At 50.8% G+C, this 18,811-nt stretch overlaps 1 protein-coding gene across 2 annotated transcripts in view; it reads left to right on the top strand.

The window, feature by feature from the left end:
* The window catches only part of MED26 (mediator complex subunit 26), a 43,689-nt gene extending 26,973 nt beyond the window's left edge, over window positions 1–16,716 (top strand). For both annotated transcript variants that reach the window (XM_006904256.3, XM_025043778.1), the window contains exons 2-3: window positions 13,463–13,537; window positions 14,007–16,716. In XM_006904256.3, the coding sequence (XP_006904318.1) occupies window positions 13,463–13,537; window positions 14,007–15,659 (1,728 nt within the window). In that variant the 3' untranslated portion in view covers window positions 15,660–16,716. The remainder of the gene's footprint in view (window positions 1–13,462; window positions 13,538–14,006) is intronic.
* The last annotated feature ends 2,095 nt before the right edge of the window (window positions 16,717–18,811 follow it).

Genomic DNA, 18,811 nt, shown 5'->3' with positions numbered 1-18,811 from the left:
AGGGTTGCCGACAAGATTGGCCATGGCTTCCAGGTGGGTTTTTCGGCACCCTGGTTCTTGATCTCTGAGGGTTTCTGAGGGCTGTTGAAGTCCTCCCCTGTTTGAGGACTTGTACTGTTCTCCTTGCACACCCTGTGCTAGTGGCCCTGCAGGAGCCCCACGGTGGAGTCTAGATTGGTAGGAATCTGGCAGAGGCAGTGCCAGCCAGGCCAGGCCAACTTTGGTCAAGTCCTGTGGTGGGCTTAGCTGTGAATGTGAGGTGTCTGTAAGTTTTTATTTTAGTTGACTTGTATTTTCAAAATTGAGGGTTTAATGATGTCCTGACAGCTGCCACCATTTGAACAGTTGTGTTCCAATGCAGTGATTTGTATGAGTGGTTGACTAGAACTGGGAAAGCATGGGCTCCCCTTAGAAAATGTCACTAACATTGTAACGGTCATTGGTCTGGTCCCTGTTGGAGCTGAAGCAGAATTATCTTAGAAACCCTGGCTTTGGGGTTGGAAGAAGGGAGGTGCCTTTTTGGGCAAGAGCTCTGGGAGTGGTTGAGGCCGGGGCCCTGGCAGCCCAAGTTGTGGAACTGGTGTAGGGGTGATGACAGGCTCCACATATCATGTCAGGGGCGAGCTGGTGAGGCTTGCTGCAGTTGGACTCCTGTTTGGATGGAATGAAAGTGGCACGATTTGCTAATGTCCTCTGAGAGGGGCTCCCGAGTATGCAGGGCTGAGAGCCCTGCAGTCTACATTTGCTAGGTGCCATTGTCCGACAGCCTGTCTTCCACCAGCCTAGCCGTTAACTGTCTTTGCATCCTATGGTGGTTCTTTTGGACCCATCACATGGCCTTCTGGTTGGCAAAGGATGGGCAGGGTCCCACAGCTGTGGCAAGGGACTCTGTAGCTCATCGCTGACAGGGTGGGCTGCACAGTGACCTCTCTGGCCAGCAGACATTGGAGCTTCGGCACATCACACCCCTTTATGGATTTAAGGTTGAAATTGAGATTGGAGAAGGTCAATCTGGGAGGAGTCCTGTGCTCTGGAAAGCAGGATACCGGTTGCGCCGGCACTGTTACTGCTGGAGAGGGTCCAAATAGGCTAGGCAAGCAGAACACACTGCTTTGGGAAGAGTGGTTCTACCATCTCTCTGTGTGAATCTCCTTGTGTGCTTGTTCAAATGTGGTTTCTGATCTGAGAGGTCTGGTCTGGGCTGAAGCCGAGATTGTGTGAGTTTAGGTGGCTCTGGGGGACACTGGTGCAGCTGAGCCCTAAGCCACACTTGAGAGTAGTAAGGGTCTATCTAGCTCAGCTGTCTTGGGGGAAAGTCAAGATTTCAGACAGATTGTCACAGGAGCTTAATTCTCATTGGAGAAAACCATGTTGCCCGGAGGGGAAAGAGGCTGTCAGACACACTGAGGCTATTTCCCTGTCAGGAGGATGGATACAGGGTATCACTAAGACTTTGTTCAGATGTTTGTGGCCTCTGGCCTTGCCCACGTGAGCATGAGAAGTTAGCTCCTCCTGGGTCTCCAGTTGAAGTATGACGAAACTCCTCAGCAGGCTGAGGAGGGCTTGTGTCCTTAAGTTCAGCCCTCAGTGGCTGGTGAGCCTTTTATTTCACAACCTATAAGACACTGTTCCAGTTCCCGCCATGACATGTCTCCCGAGTCCTGGGCCTGGCTTTAAGCCAGGAACCACCTTTACAAACCGATAGTTAAACCGGAGTCTTACAGCTGCACAGGTGTTTTGGGGACATGCAGAATGTCCCAGAAGGAAAAACTGGTGTTTACTGTTGCCTGCCAGAGAGCCCCATCTGTATGAAGAGTGCCTTACATGCAGTATTGCAGTTGTTCAGTCCTTAGAATACCCCTGGGATGCCCAGGCATGACAGTCCTCTTCATTTTACTGAGGGGGAGAAGGAACTTTCCACCTCACCCTCCACTCGTAGGGAGGGCTGAGCCACCACCATGGGAGAGTCTGATGCCTCATCTCCATCAAGAGCCTTCCATCTCTTTGCCTACCACCCTCCTACTTTTCCTAGGTAGGACCTTGTTGCACCTATCATCTGCCTCCACAGTTGTTTTACAACTTTGAGGTAAAATTGACATACAATAAATGGTGCACGTTTAAAGTCTACAATTTGCTGCATTTTGACCTGTAAATATATCTAAGAAACCATCATCACAATCAAGATAATAAACATCTATCATTTCCAGAAGTTTCTTCTTGCCCCTTTGTAATCTTCCTTCTAGCCCACCCTGTCCCCAGGCAACTGCTCATCTGCTTTCTATTACTGTAGATTAGTCTAAAATTTTGTGAAATCATGCAATTTGTACTCTTTGTTTTATTTTGGTCTAGGCTTTTTTTTTTTTTTAATTTGGTATATTTTGAGATTCGTGCATGCTGTGTATATTGATCATTCTTTTTTGTTGCTGAGTAGTATTTCATTTTCTGGTTATGCTATCACGTGCTGATGGATTTTTGGGTTAAGAATCTGCCAGAATGTCTTCCAAGGTGATTATACCACTTTTACTCCCCTGGCAGTATATATGAGAGTTCCATTTGCTCTTCGTCTTAGCCAGCAGTGGGTATGGTCAGTCTTTTTTTTTTTTTTTTTTTCCCTTCCATTTTTAGCCATTCTAATAGGTATGTAGTGATGTCTCATGGTGGTTTTAATTTGTATGTCCCTGATGTCTAATAATGTTGAGCATCTCTTCAAGTTTTTGTTTGCTATGCATATCTCTTCATTGGTGAAAGATTAGAATATCTGTTTAAATCATTTGCCCATTTTTCCCCTTGGGTTCTTCATCTAATTATTGAGTTGAGTGTTTTCATACATTTTAGATACAAGTCCTCTCTTAGATACATGATTTGTATATATTTTACCCCAATCCGTGGCTTGCCTTTTCATTTTCCTAACAATATCATCTTTTGAATAGAAAAGATTTTAAGTTTTGGTGAAATCTAATTTGTGTTTTCTCTATAGTTTATGCTTTTTTTGTGTGTTTGTGTCATATTTTTAAAGTCTTTTCCAAATCCAAGATCACTAAGATTTTCCTCCTATTTTCTTCTAGATGTTCCGTAGTTTTAACTCTTATATTTAGTTTTGTTATGATCCATTTTGTGTTAATGTTGTGATGTAGGAGTGGAAGGTTATTTCGTTGTTTTTTTTACATATGCCTATCCAATTATTCCAGCACTATTTGCTGAAAAATTATTTGCTCCCTTTAAATTGCCTTAACATCTTTGTTAAAAATCAGCTGCCCATATATGTGTAGGTTTGTTAAGGGACTCTTCTGTTTCATTGATCTGTTTGTCTATATTTGCTCCAATACTGCTATACTGTCTTGATTACATAAGTCTTAACTCTTTCAGTTTTCTTTTTTTCAAAGTTTATTGGCTGTCCTAGTAGGATGTTTGTGCTTCCATATACATTTTAGAATCAGCTCGTCAATTTCTTCCAAAATTCCTCATGGGATTTTGATTGGGATTGCATTGAATCTGTAGATTATTGGGCAGGGAGGGGAGGGGCGGCTCGAATTGACATCTTAACAATATTGAGTATTCCAATCATTAACTTGCTGTATCTCCCCATTAATTGAGGCCCCTTTTAATTTCTCTCAGCGGTGTTTTGTACTTGTAGATTCTGTAATAAGATTTTTCATAGACTGTTCTTTTATTTGTGAATAAACCAGTTTCACTTCCTTTTTTCTAAGCTGGATGTCTTTTTCTTCTTCTTCTTTTTCTTGTCTTATTCCACTGGCAAGAACTTCCTGACAGGTTTGAATAGGAATGGTGAGCTCACATCCTTGTCTCATACCTCCTCTTAGGGGGAAAACATTCAGCCTCTCACCATCAAGTAGGATGTTAGCTGTGGGCATTGTAGAAACACTTTATCAGGCTGAGGAAGTTCTCTTCTATTTCTAGTTTGCTGAGAGTTTTTATCAGGAATAGACTTCCAATTTTGTCAAATGTTTTTTCTACATAGATTGGAATGATCATAAGGCTTTTTCAGTTTTGACCTTTTATTATGGTAAATTACATTGATTTTCAAATGCCGTCTGCCTCCCCACTTTAAATTCTAGTTTCCCTTTTTTTGCTCTTTCTTGGTGTAAGGATGCAGACTCCTTATCCTAATTGTCTTGTTTGTCCTCACTCAAGCCCGCTGTCCATTTCTACCCAGGCTACCAGTACGACTCGGTAATGGCCTGTTGCATGGAGGCAGGCCTGGGCTGACTGTACAGGTTAGGTTTGCAGGTTAGGTCAGTAATGAACCTGTGGCCAGGTATATTAACAGGTGCCCTGGCTTCCTTGTTGGGGCAATGGTATAGTTCCTAGTGTTTGTGGTCTCAGAGGAGACCACTGTGTGGTAGGAGACAGGTAGGTGCCCAACACGATGCTGGCAGGCAATGCATAGGCAGTGGGTGCTGCCTGCCTCGCTCCAGTAATGTTAGACTTGCTCCTCCTAGGGACACTGAGCTGTTTTTTTTTCCCTGGAACTTTCAGTGTGCCCTTGTCCTCCCCAGACTGACCCCTGCCCAGGGCAGTAGTGTATGGACACATTTGTCTGAGCTGTGAAGCACAGTACACACCACATGTCTCAGAGATGGCCTGGGTTCATGGTACAGTGGGTCTTAGACCTTGTTCTATAGGACCCTCAGAAGGTCTGTGCCACTGTCGGGGAGGGGAACGAGGGGTTGGCTTGCCAATGCCTTTCTCTCCCCTCAACCCCAGCAGCTCTAGCATCTGTTTTTAGGATGAGATGGTCTCTAAAATCAACTCCTTATTAAAGTATAGCATACATCCAGAAAAGTGCTCAAGTTGTAAGTTTTACATTTCAGTGAATATTTATGAAGTGAATGCACCCAAGTAACCCCCACCCCGGTCAAGGAAGAGAGCATTTCCCCAGAAGCTACTCTTGTTCCATCTCCTGGTCACTCCTCACCCCCCACTTCCTTGACTTCTGTCACCATCGAGAAGTATTGCTCTCCAATACAGAATGTATTCTTTTGTATCTGGGTTTTCACTTGACAGTTTTGAAATTCATCTTTGATGTTGTGTGTAGCAGTAGTAGTTCCTTCATTTTACTTTGAATGGATAGGCCATCTTACACTTTGGCCGTGCGGTGGTTTTCAGTTGGGGCTGTTCTTAATACGGCTGTCCCCACCATTCTCAGTGCACATGTGCTCACATTTCTGCTGGTTGTACTCTGGAGTGGAATTGCTGGGTCGTAGAATATGAGTGTCCATTCTTACATGATCTGACACAGAATCCCTAGGCTCACTCTCCTGTTCCATGAGTAACAGTGTCCTTAGTTCTCTCCATGGTGGTCCCCGTTGCAAGAATGCCCACTGCCATTCTTCTAGCTCCACACAGAGCCCAGGAATTGCAGGACAGCAGGGAAGGGGAAGGGGTGGCCTCCTGGCATCGCACTGGGGCCACAGAGCAGCCGAGCAGTGAGTGTGCCGTCCTCGTGGCCTGGCCTGGCCCCCAACAGCACAGATCTCTCAGAACAGTGATCAGCTCAGTATTCAGGACCTGCAGGCATGATCCGAGCTTTTCCCAACATTCTGTCTAGGTTCCCCAGCTCACAGAGGAGCAGCTGGGCTCATATCGGTGGCTGATCTTACTTTCATCTGAATTGGGCCGGCATTGGAGGCCAGATCAGGCCCAGCTATATCTCTGCCCATCCCCCCTGCTGGCCATTTTCAGTTGGCAGCACAAGAGTACACTGTTATTACCTCGCTGTTTTACTTAACAGTCTCTGGGTGATTGGCTCCCATCAGTTCCTAAAAAGCTGGCTCATTCTTGTTTTGGATCGCCCATTTTCCCTGTGCATGTGGATTGAGCACTCTGTGTGTCCCTCCCATGGGCATCAGGTCATTCTGTCTTGTACAGCTGATAGTCTTCCTGGCTGTTCCTTTAGGAGCAAGGTTGGGAGTGAGAAACCCCCACCTGGCATGTTGTCATCAGATACACTACCGATCAAACCCTTCTGTGAGCATTCCTGGCAGAAATAAATGCTCTACTTGGTTTTCAGACTTTTCAGTTGTGTCAGTGTAGGAAGGAATGAACCAATTCATAGATGATGTGTTGAGAGCTCTTGTGCTCTCAAAAAAGGCCAAATTACAAACAGAATTGTACACCCTGTTGACCTGATTTCAGGGGTCAGGAGAGTTTAAGTTTGTGATTCTGTTGGGAAGGGCTGCTGAGATATAAAGGAGGGAGAGAGGGACAGTTTGGGGGCCAAGGCTGTAGAGAAAAGTGCTGCTGTTCTTCTTGTCCCCTCCTCTCCTTGTCTGTAACCCTCTTTTGCAGCGGTCCGTCCCATGGATGGAGCTCTGCTCTGCTAGTGCTTGTGTGCTGATGGGGAGCTTCAGCAACTGGCCCTGAGCCCTAGGCCTCCTTTTTTTGGGCTGCTCGTGGAGTGCAGGCAGTGCTCTGCCTGCTGCCTGGGCCCAGGGGGGAGTTTCCGTCCCCTGGCTTGAGTTGCGCTTCAGTTGCTTGCTCTGGCCATGGGTGCTCTGTGGGTTGTGAGTGCATGACCAGCCACGCAGGCAATGGCCATACTCCAGCTGTGGACGCTCCTAGGGATCAGATGGGCCCCACTGATGAGGAAGTGCTTTTGTAAGTGGTGAGCTTGGCAGCTGCACCTGGGACCCCCGCCCCCCCATACTCCACTCTATTGTTCTTCTTCCTCTAAAAAAGACTTTGCCCCTCTGGCTGTGTGGCTTCCATGGGGGTGCTGGTAGAGGGTGACACCTTTGCCAGACAGAGTGCAGAGCACTAGCATGGCATCTGTCTGAGGGAGATTCCCCGTATTCCTGGCTGTGAGACCAGACAAGGCAGAGCAGGGCCAAGGAAGATGCATCTTCCATAGCTAATAAGGAGGATCAACTACACCAGCTCCTTTTCTTCCCTTAGGGAGATTGGGTGGGACAGGGTGGGACTGGGAGGCCAGGCTCTGCCAGGCCCTCTGGGGGATCCAGGTGCCACCTCTTACACCAACATGTGACAGAGACAGTTTGAGTCACAGAACAGCATCCGCTTGGGAACATATGCAGTTATCAGAAGCAGGAAGACATACTGTGGCTGAAAATGGTGCGGCTGGGATGAAATCACAGACATGCACTTGCCCAGCAAAGCCCTATTTCATTCATCCTGTGCACACGCCCTCAGCAGACACGACTGATGCCTGCTGTGTGGCTGGCAGGGTGTGGTGACTCAGCTGGGGATGGCATTAGAATGCTCAGCACATTGAAAGGCTCAAAGTCTGCTTGCTTCTGGGTGCCATCTGTGGCGTATTTTGGTTTGGAAGGACAGCTTGCTAGCTGATGAACACTTCCAGAGTCTTTTGAGCTATTGGTTTTTGTAAGTTCTTGTCTAGACCATTCTGCATTTAAAAAAAGAGGGGGGAAAAAAAAGATGGCTTTCACATCATTGGTTTTAAATTGAACTGGATTTTTACTGCTGACCTGGCCTGTGTTGAGCCCACTGAATGAGTTGGTGTGGGCTGCCCCACACAGATGTGGGCCCACAGGGTGGTCGGGGGACTGGCCAGACAGTGAGGCGGGGTAGAGTCCATCCTTGGTATGTGCCGTTCAGAGCCTGGAAGGGAGCAGGCTCCAGTGCCATCATTGTTTACTAAGTGGCTCAGGGTGAGCATTGGGGGTTAGCTGAAACCCCTGCTGTGGTGGGAGGATGTGTGGTGGGTCTTCCTGGCTCTAGGGCACACTGGAGGGAAGGTAGAGGCAGCCTAGAGACAGTCAAAGGTGCTACTAGGCATGAAGCTGCTGGCCTTGTGTGGCTTCAAAGAGTGCTTTATAACCTGTGCATTTCCCTGCTGTTGCGGTTGGGGAGAGTCTGTAGGCGGGATGCCAATGTCACCAGCCTGGTTGCATCTGGGTGCCATCCCTCACTCCACCTAGTAAAGCTCCAGCTGCTCCATGTGTTGTGGGCAGAGCCTGTGCCACACTACTGTAAGGCCATACTCTGCCACCTTCTAGCTGCATGCTGAGCCCTGGACCCTCAGGTACCTTATTCATAAAGTGCGGTTTCAAGGATGAAAAGCTGGAGTTTTGCCTCTGGAGGAACCCAACAGGTGGTAGTCTTGTGAGAGTTGGGCTGGGGTGGTTCCACTAGTGCTTGGACTTCAGGGAGCACAGGGTTTCCCCTTTGCCACCACAGATGCACACGTCTGGCTTCATTACCAGGAGGTTGGGGATTTCGGGTAGAATGGGATCGCTTGATCCATGGAGGAAAGAGCCATGAACCACGGGCCTCACAAACTCTGAAGCTCAGTGTTTCAGTTCCTTGTTTCACGTTGGGGTGGAAATCCCCCTGGGTGATAATTACTCAGGGCCTGGGGTTCACCTGCATATCCCTTGAAATAGGGCAAGGAGGAGGCTGCTTGGTGGTGGTGTGCTCTACTGCACTTGGCCCAGCTCTGCACACAATCCAAGGCCAGGCCAGTGATTCGATTCACAGAGCAAATTTCAGACATGTGATAGGGGCCAGTTAAAATCTTTTCTCTGATGAGGTCTTATTTTAAAGATGATTTCATGCACCCTGTGTGGGCAGGTTTCCTGAAGACATTCTGGTCTCCTGGACTCTGGAAAGCCATTGGTGTGACTGGGTTTCAGAGGGGGCTGTGCAAAGTAGCCGGATGGCCTTTGGAAGCAGCTGAGAAGAAAGGTGTCCTGAGTGGCCAGGTTGTTCAGCCTAGCTCAGGTCATAGGATCTGAGATCATGCATGCGTGAGTGTCGGGCAAGAAATGGGAAGCTGAGCTGACCAGAGGTGGGCAGGCCTTGGGGCACCGGCAGTCCCTTCCTTGGGTTTCTGTTGGCTCTTTACTGTGTTTCTGCCCTCCCTGAACAGAGCAGCCTGGCCCACGCCATTCTGTGAGATGCCCCAGACCCTGGTGCCCTCCACCTGACCTCTGGCCTCATATGTGTGAGCACACACATGATGGCATCCACAGATAGACAAAGGCTTTGGTAGACTTATGATTGGCCATCACATCAGAAGCCAGGGGCCCTTCTTGCCAAATCCTCCCTCCTGAGGCCAAATACCCAAAACAAATGGGCTGGAGTGGTGAGCAGTTCACACAGGAAGTCATCATTAGTAGAAAAGTGAGGTGTTATACTAGGCTCACTAATTATTCAAGAAATACAAATTAATCTGCATCTATTGAGGGAGCCCTAATGAGGAAATGAGAGGCTGCAGGTGCTCAGACTCCCTGGTGTGGATTCTACCCCTTTTGGGAAAGCCGGTTGGCAAGTGGTTTTGAGAGGTTTTTTTTTTTTCACTAGGAAGAATCCCAAGGGAGACATACAGAGGAGGAGAGGACCATGGATGTGCTAGGCTATTCCTGAAACCAGGAGGCTGCATATGGGCCTTTGCCTGCAGACCTGACCCAGAGTGGCTCAGAGGCTCCCTCCCCATGTAGGACGGAGCAGTGTGTGGGTTGTGGTGATGAGCACATGTATTTTTATAGACAGGTGGTCTGTTGGGGTGGTGGCAACAGTCAACTCCCACAGGGGCTAGAGTTGATAGAAGGCAGGTTGTGTTCTCCTCCTGGCATCTTCGCTCTGGTCCTCTCTTCCCTTTCCAGGCTTTGGTGCCATCTGATCATCTCTCAGTGCTGGGACCTCTGCTCTCCACCCTGGGAGGCCCCACTCAGGTGCTGCCCTCACCATAGGCATGCCTGTCTGTCTTCCAGCTGATACCCACCTCCTTTCCCTGAGGACCCGTGCTAGGCTTTGCAGGCCTGTAGCCTGGGTGGGAGCTTCCCCTTGGCCACATCTGAGCCTTGGAGTCTCTGCTGCCCACCAGCCCTCTCATCAAGGTGGGAGGCCTGCTGCTCCTGAGTGGGTGAGTAGGTTGGAAAGGCAAGTTCAGGGGCCTTCTCTCTGGGGTTGGCCACTGCCTACCAACAGGCTGGCTGCGGTGACACTGCCTACTGGGTCTGAGGTCAGAGGCCTGGCCTGGTTTTGCATAGACCCTAGGACTCCTGCCTGTCAGGTGTGGTGAGCGTCAGGGCTCAGGGCCAGACTCCTTTGTTGCATTTCTCAGGGTCTACTGACTGAATATATCCAGAATGCCCTGGTGCTTCCCATACAGTGCTCAGTGCCCTCGTCATCATTGTCCAAGAAGGGGCAGAGCCAGAGGGATGAGCCCCTAGGGCAGTCCCAAACTTCCATGCAGCCAGGGAAGAAGGAAGGAGGCAGAGGATAGCATTTTCCACAGGGCCAAGGGCTTCTCTGCACACTGCCCCAGTGATGGCAGGGCCTGCAGGCCTAATCCATCCTAGCTCCTGTGCAGTTTCCAAGAAGGATCTCAGCCGTAAGGTGTATGTGGCTCCAGCTCTCTGCCAGCCTCAGGGTACCCAGGTGTTCTGCTTCCCCTCCTGTCTGGCAGTGGGACAGTGTCTGCCCAAGGACAAGGACACTCTGTGCTGCCGGGCTTGCTCTGCGGAGTCTGCTGGTTCAGGAGTATGTGGGGACCCAGAGCTCTAAATATACCAGGGTGAGGTCACGAGTGGAGACAAGCCATATGGCAAGCCTGGGACCCTGTTGGGGCCAGATTCCCAGGGCTGGGGACAGGGAGTGTGAGTGGCCTTGCCGTCCCTGTGGGACTGGCCTCCTCACTGCAGTCTCCTCTTGCATTGCATCCCTGTCCTCAGCACATTAGAGATATGTAGGGAGTTGATTGTGTCTCCTCTCAGATCCTCTCCCTTGGTGCAGCTTGGAGTAGTTTTTTCAGGCCATCTGGATATGTTCACAGCAACGGCCCTGAATGAAAACATGGCGAGGTGAGGCCTTTGTTACCAGGGTGCTGGATGGCCCCCTGGAAGAGGGGTAGCTTTACAAGAGCTCTGTTAGGCACAGTGAGGCCACTGTCATTGCTCTGTGGTCACTGCAGTTTACACTCAGGCTGCCTTCAGCTGGAAATAGGGCAGATAAGAGAAGCCAGGAATACACGTGGCCAGCAGAATGGCCCCCGAGGATGTCCACATCATAGTCCTCAGAACGTAGGCATGTGGTACCTTACATGACAGAAGGGACTTTGCAGATATGACTGAGGAAACAGACCTGGATTATCTGGGTGGGCCCAGCCTGATGGAATCTTTAGAAACAGATACCCTTTCCTGGCTGGTCAGAGATGTGAGGGTTCTGCCCCATTGCTGTTTTTGAAGATTGGAGGAGGGAGCAGGTAAGCCAAGCAATCCCAGAGGCTGGGAATGGCCTTCACATGACAGCCACCAAGAGAACAGGGACCTGTCCTGCAGCAATGAGGAACTGAATTCTACCAACACCTGAAAGAGCAGGAAATGGGCCCATGAGAGCCCCCCAAAAGGATGGCAGCTTGCTGACACCTGGATCACAGCCCAGAGAGACCTGAGCATACGATACACCTTACTTCTGAATCCTGAGATGATGCATGTGTTTCATTTAAGCCACTCAGCCTGTGGTCATGTGTGATCATTTTGGCAAGAACAGGAAACTGGTACACTACTATGCAAGTATGGATGTGGGAAATAGGCTTCCCTACCTTCAGTTGGGAGCAGCCTCCCTCACGGCTAATTAGTCGTTCATGGTTTTGGAGCCAACAGCCCCTCTGGCTGTTAGCCCAAAGTCAGGTCTGGTAGAGGTGGTGATTGCAGCCATGTCTGTAACAGCCAAATGGAAACACCTCTAAGTGTCCCCCAACATGCCCTGCTCGCTGGGGTTTCCCTCCACTGGAAAGCTGAGCAAAAGAGGGCGGGGGTCTGTGCTGCTGGATGTTTTAGATTAGTAGTCTCCAACCTTTTTGGCACCAGGGACTGGTGCTATGAGAATCTGCCTGATGATCTGAGGTGGAACAGAGGCGGTGATGCTAGCGCTGGGGAGCGGCTGCAAATACAGATGAAGCTTCACTTGGCTCGCCCACTGTTCACCTCCTCCTGTGCGGCTTGGCTCCTAAGAGGCCAAGGACAGTACTGGTCTCCTGGCCCAGGGATTGGGAACCTGTTTTAGATGTTAGAAAGAGAGCAGCATATAGACCGTGTTTTGTTTTGTTAATGTGTGGTAAGAGTATACACAGGCTTGTATATGCAAGGAATATTTCTGGAAAAGCTATAAGGAGACACTGCAGTGGCTGGGTGGGAGGTGTCCTTTTCCTTGCTATATTGTGTCTCCGTTATCTGCTGGAGGGAGAGGGAGGAGAGAGAGACAGAGACAGAGAATGTGCTCACTGTGTGATCTTAGATGGGGAGAGGGAGCTTCCTTGGGCTTGGGCTCCCCCTTCCAGCCTGCAGATGCTAGGGTTATAGATAAATCCTCTGGGGCTCCTAAGGAATCTTTGTCTACCTCAAAGTGGCAAAGGTCTTCTCCTGTTTCTTCTAGAAGCCTGAGAATTTTCGCTCTCACGTTTAGGTCTGTGGTTCATTTTGAATTAATTTTGAGTATGCTATGGTGCTTGGTGTAAGTGGAATCGACCATATGTATTTTCTGTAATGCTTCACTCCCCGTGGTTTGAGCTCCATCTTGTTGCACGGAAGCTGCAGCTTGTTCATTTCTATGGCTCTTGAATTTCTCATTCTGTTCCTTCAGTTCTTAGAGGACAGTGGTATTATCATAACATTTGACCACATGACCTGCACCTTTCTGTGCCATCTCCTATCTATAAAATGTGATGATAATAGTACCTACCCTGGGTTGTTGTGATAACTAAACAAGGTGGTGACATGTGGAAACATAATTAGGACAGGGCCTGGCTCTCAGCAAGTATAAAGGGATGTAATTGCTTGGTCGTGAGATGCCCACATTTGTCTGTACCAGACAAAGCCCACTGCTCCCCAGTCAGCTGTGCCCAGAACACTATAGTGTTGTCAGGTATCTTTTCTGCCAGGCATGTGCAGTGCATCCACTTGAGGGTTCATTCTGCCTTTCCTGATTACTAGGAGACTTAAGCACTGGTGCCACAACCTCTTGTTTTTTGATCAGGATCTCTATGTTCCAGCTGTGGATCCTCAGGGCCCTATGGCATCTGTCTTCTGCCACTTAATGACTTTTTGCTCTCTTTATGGTATCTTTGGATGAACTTTAAAGGTCTCGTTAATGTAACCAAATCGATTGGGTTATTATGTATCAATCTTTTAAGCTTGATGCATTTTATTTAATAAATGTGTCAGCCTCTCACCCCATCAGATGGCAGAGTAGAGTGTGTCTCCTGTCTCCCAGGTCAAGAGCAGATCTTGTTTTATAACTGTCATGAGTTTCAATTGTGTGACAGCCACATGGGCTGGTGGTGTGTACACAGATAGGAGGGTGAGCACTAGGTGCCATGTTGGCCCCAGGAGCACATAGGAGGCTGTGTGGGGTGGGGGCTTTGGTGTTGCCGGCTCCACTGGCCCTTGGTGAGGGAGAGGCAGAGCAGGCTAGGATAGGGAGAAGGGCAGGGGCATGATGAGCAGTTCTTGTCTTGCAGATCCGGAACATGGTGGCAGTGCTGGAAGTCATCTCCAGCCTGGAGAAATACCCCATTACCAAAGAGGCACTGGAGGTGAGTGTCCCCAGCCCACAGCACATGCTTGAGAGTGCTGTCTTCCCATGGGCACTGTAGGAACTGGGGGCGAAGAGGGGGGTTCAGTCTCAGAGCTGGGGCTTCTTCCTCCTCAGGATGCCCTGCACCCTCAGGGGGTGATGGTGATATGCCCAGGGGAGGTTGCAGTGTGTGACGCTGGCACTGGGCCCTTCATCTGCTTTTGCCTTTGCTACAATGTGCTCTTACTCAGAAAGCTTCCCTGGCACACGATCCTTGCAGTGGCCCTGGTGCTAGCAGCCTGAAAGACGGCACTCTTGAGTGTGCTGCCTCTGGCCCAGGGACCCTAGGGTCTGAGGACTAAATTTGAGAATTTAAATGTCAAAAAGGACCCAAAATCCCTGTAGGTTTTGTTTGGGAAGTCAGTTTTTTAGGGGTCATGGGGGACTCCCTGTCTCGACAGTGTGTTATGGTCTCTCTCTGGTTATAGGAAACTCGACTCGGGAAGCTCATCAACGACGTCCGCAAGAAGACCAAGAACGAGGAGCTCGCCAAGCGGGCCAAGAAGCTGCTGCGGAGCTGGCAGAAGCTCATCGAGCCTGTGCACCAGAATGAGGCAACGCTGCGGGGGCTGGCAGGTGCCCCTGGCTCTGCCAATGGGGGTGCTCATAACTGCCGGCCGGAGGCGGGGATGGCCAGCGTGCCCAAGAGCATCCATGACCTAAAGAACCGCAACGACATCCAGAGGCTACCTGGGCAGCGGCTAGACAGGCTGGGCAGCCGCAAGCGCCGTGGAGACCAGCGTGATCTTGGCCACCCCGGGCCACCTCCCAAAGTCTCCAAAGCAAGCCATGATTCCCTGGTCCCCAACTCATCACCCCTCCCCACCAATGGGATTGGCGGGAGCCCTGAGAGCTTCCCAGGCCCCCTGGACAGCAGTGGGCATGTGGGTCCTGAGGGCAGCCGCCTGGAACACAGTGAGAATGACAAGCACAGTAGCAAGATCCCCATCAATGCCGTGAGGCCACACACCAGCTCCCCAGGCCTAGGCAAGCCCCCCGGGCCCTGCTTGCAGAGCAAGGCTGCAGTGCTGCAGCAGCTGGACAGGGCGGACGAGACCCCAGGGCCCCCCCATCCCAAGGGGCTACCTCGCTGTTCCTTCAGTCCCCGGAACTCACGGCACGAGGGCTCCTTTGCCCGGCAGCGGAGCCCATACACACCCAAGGGCTCTGTGCCCAGCCCCTCGCCACGGCCCCAGTCACTCGACACTACGCAGGTGCCATCACCGCTGCCGCTGGCCCAGCCATCCACGCCCCCTGTGCGGCGGCTTGAGCTGCTGCCCAGCGCAGAGAGCCCGGTGTGTTGGCTGGAGCAACCTGAGGGCCACCAACGGCTGGTGGGGCCAGGCTGTAAGGCAGGACCGCCCCAGGCCGAGCCTCTCCTTCCCCGAGCTGGCTTCTCCCCGGATTCCTCCAGAGCTGACAGTGACGCAGCTTCCTCCGGTGGCTCGGACAGCAAAAAGAAGAAGAGGTACCGGCCTCGTGACTACACAGTGAACTTGGATGGCCGGGTGACTGAGGCGGGTGTCAAGCCTGTCAGGTTAAAAGAGCGGAAGCTCACCTTTGACCCCATGACAAGACAGATCAAACCTCTGACTCAGAAAGAGCCAGTGCGGGCCAACAGCCCTATACACACAGAGCAGCCCAGGACAGAGCTGGACAAGCCTGAGGCCAAGGCCAACCTCCAGAGCCCCTTTGAGCAGACGAACTGGAAGGAGCTGTCACGCAATGAGATCATCCAGTCCTACCTGAGCCGGCAGAGCAGCCTGCTCTCATCGTCAGGAGCACAGACTCCAGGGGCCCACCACTTCATGTCTGAGTACCTGAAGCAGGAGGAGAGCACCCGGCGTGGGGCCAGGACGCCACACGTGCTACTGCCTCCAGGCCCGCCCACCGACCTTCCGGGGCTAAGCCGCCAGGTCACGCAGGACGATCTGGACAGAATCCAGGCCCACCAGTGGCCAGGGGTGAACGGGTGTCAGGACACACAGGGTAACTGGTATGACTGGACGCAGTGCATATCGCTCGACCCGCACGGCGACGACGGGCGGTTGAACATTCTGCCTTATGTCTGCTTGGACTGACCGGCCCCTCGGCCTCTAAGTGCATTCCTACCTTGCGTTAGCGGGAGGGTGGCTGGGGCCTGGAAGCCTCCAGTCATTGGGAGCCCGGCCAGGGCGGGAGGGAGGCGGCAGGACACTCGGTCTCTCCATGCTCTTCCCTCAAAATTCTCCTTCTTTTGTGAAATGCTGCTACCAGTTTACTAACAAAATTACAAAGGAAGGACCGCATGGAAGGAAGGCCGGCAAAATGAGTTCAGAACTCTATAGCAAACCAGCTATAAAAAGCATCAGTCCCCCACCCCAGAAGAGGTGTGGAAACTTCCCAGCACCCGTGAGCTGGGACCTCAGTTGTAGGCAGGCGCAGAAAACCTGTGGGAGAGGTGACCTTTAACACAGTGACAGAAGCACGCATCTCATCTACGTTTCTGTTTTTTGTTTTTTTTAATTTTGCCCTGAGTGTCTGAGGCAGTGGACAATGCCATGGCCTCTGTTTGCACCCCACCAGGCCAGTGTTTCTGTCATTGTGCCAGAAGCTTCTGGGCTATAGTGAGATGCTGGCATTGGGCAAGCTACCAGGCCAGCTAGTTTGACCTACACTCCATGGGCATCCACACATTAGTATTTGGTTTCAGTTCAAATCCAGTTTTTAAAGAAATGCTGCAAAAATTTAAGTTTCTAGAGTTTATTTTTCCCCCCTTCCATCTCACCACCAGCCAAATTTTCCTTTTTTTCTCTCTTTTCATTTTCCCATTCCTGCACATATCTAGAAAACTTCACCTTTCTAGAGTTCTGTCCCCAAAACACAAAGTTCCCACAGGTGCTACTGGTGTGTAAGCTGTACTGTTGGCAAGGAGACCTGTCTGTGCGCTGGAAACACTCATGACCATTCCTTTAGATTCGTTTGCCTTATGGTTATTGTCATAACGCGATTTGCAAAAACAAGGAGCCTTAGTGAATGTACAGTACCTAGACTTCTGTGTTCTCAGGATGCAGAAGGGAGCAACTTTGCTATTTGGTCCAGTAAGTGGACACCTTGTGATATAAATGTGGAAATAAAAAAAACCATTTGCACAAACCAGCCTGAGAATCGTTTCTCATTTGGTCCTTTACAGCCAAATCAGCCCTTCTTGGATTCTGGATGAGCCAAGAAGACCTGGGCCCCACAGCCAGACTGTAGGGAGGCAGGCAGAGTGACCAAGTCAGCCTGTTGGTGTTCTGCGTGGACACTGACCTCCACCTGCCTCTCATTCTTTCAGGGCCACGTGTTGCCTCTCCCACCTCCGGTGTTACCTGCTAGCTTTGGGTAACAGACCAAGCGTCGACATCAAAGGTTATCCTGTCTCCAGGCCTCACCTGCCCCAGAAAGAGAAGCCCTCCCCAAGCAAGCTCCATGGTCTTGATCTCAATGACCCTGTTTTACCTCCTAAAATAATTAGTTTTTACATGGCATGGCACAGAGCCCTATCTAGCAGTGTATCCCTTTGCCCTGGCCCTAGGCTGCCAGATTCCCATGCAGGCCTGGGGCTGATTTAAAAAAAAAAAACTCCCTTAGCTATAAAGTGATAATCTTTTCATTCGCCCCCCCTTGTTGCTGGAACCATAAGCTGACTTTGGTTCTAGTTTTTCGCAGGCCTGGGGCTGATTTAAAAAAAAAAAAAATCCCTTAGCTATAAAGTGATAATCTTTTCATTCGCCCCCCTTGTTGCTGGAACCATAAGCTGACTTTGGTTTTCTAGTTTTTCACTATGGAATAGGTCATTTTGGACACAGCTACTTAATTTCACAGATGAGAAAGCAGCTATTCCCCCCGCCCCACCCATAGGGCAAACTAAGGGATCCAGGAACATTCAGTTGACCCAGAACCAACAGGGAAATAACACAGACTTGGTGCAGGACACACCCACCCCAAGAAGAGGAGAGTGGGCGAAGTGGCTTTGAGGGTAGTCTGAGATTGAACTCCAGCCCTGTCACCTACCAGCTGTCTAGCTCTAGACTAAGCACTACTGTGTACATGTCTCCATTTGAGAGATGCAAGTGCTTACCACCAGAGACGTGAGGACTTAAAAGATCAAAGTTTTAAACCAGCACGTTGGAACCATCTGTGCTGTGGAGTAACTAGTTATTTCCTAACTCCACTGTGCCTGTTTTCTCATCCTTAATGTGGCCAGACCTAAGCTGCTGGTGTGAGTGTCAGGAAGTGACGTTACTCTGTGGCAAAGTGTGGTCGGCACAGCTGAGAGATAATAGGGTGCAGGTTGGTGTCCTATGAACGTCTCCTTTCCTCAGACCTGAGCTTTGGGACAGGTCTCTGCTCCCTGCCTCACCTGCCAGGACCACCTCTCCTTGAGTATACATTAAGTCCCAGGGTAGGTATTGCCTATCTTTAAGAATTTAAGGTTTCCCTCCAACAATTTGGAGATAAGTGGGTTGGCACTTTCTAATTTGGCAAGTGAGGACACAAAGAATTTTAAGACACGCCCCCCCCAACAACAAAAAATGTTAGTACATGACTTTTGGAGCAAATGAAAGTCCTATAAGTAGTAGATTATCTTGTTGAAAATACCGTCTTGTTTCTCTCCGCTGAGGACTGGGGCTGCTCCATCCGGTTGGGTCCTGGTGCATCAGCAGTCGGGCATGGCACCGCCCCCTCCCGCAGAGCCCTGTAGACAGTGCCCGAGGTCTGTCCGTGAGACGGAGAAGTTCATACCTACCGCACAGAGCACGTCGTGGCGGTTCTCAGGACGTGACCCCGAGGATCGGCCAGGAGAGCCCGCTCCAGGCTTGCAGAAAGGATTTAGCTTGTCACAATTCAGTCTTTCACACCCGGTGTCCGCCGCCTCCCGGCCATTAGAAATCTAGTTGAAGGCGCCGGTGTAGCGCGGACGTCGAGGCCTGATTCCCGAGTTCGATGACTGGCTCATACATGCCGGCGGAGCAGGGCCCTCGCGCTCCCGCCCATTCCGCTCCGGCTCCCGGTGCCGTGGCCAGACTATCACTGCTGCCGCACTCAGTTCTCGTCCCCCGTCTCCTTCCGCTTCCGGGATAGACCCCGCCCGCGCCAGAAGCCCTTCCGCGGGAGGTGGGGCCTCAGCTCGCTACGTGGTGGTGGGCGCGTCGGCCGGCGCGCGGCGGTGACGAGAGGGCGACGACCTATGAGGAGCGGCGTTGGCCGA

This window comes from Pteropus alecto, unplaced genomic scaffold (assembly GCF_000325575.1).
Source record: "Pteropus alecto unplaced genomic scaffold, ASM32557v1 scaffold160, whole genome shotgun sequence".
Classification (NCBI taxonomy): domain Eukaryota; kingdom Metazoa; phylum Chordata; class Mammalia; order Chiroptera; family Pteropodidae; genus Pteropus; species Pteropus alecto.
This window is presented reverse-complemented; position numbering and strand designations above follow the sequence as displayed.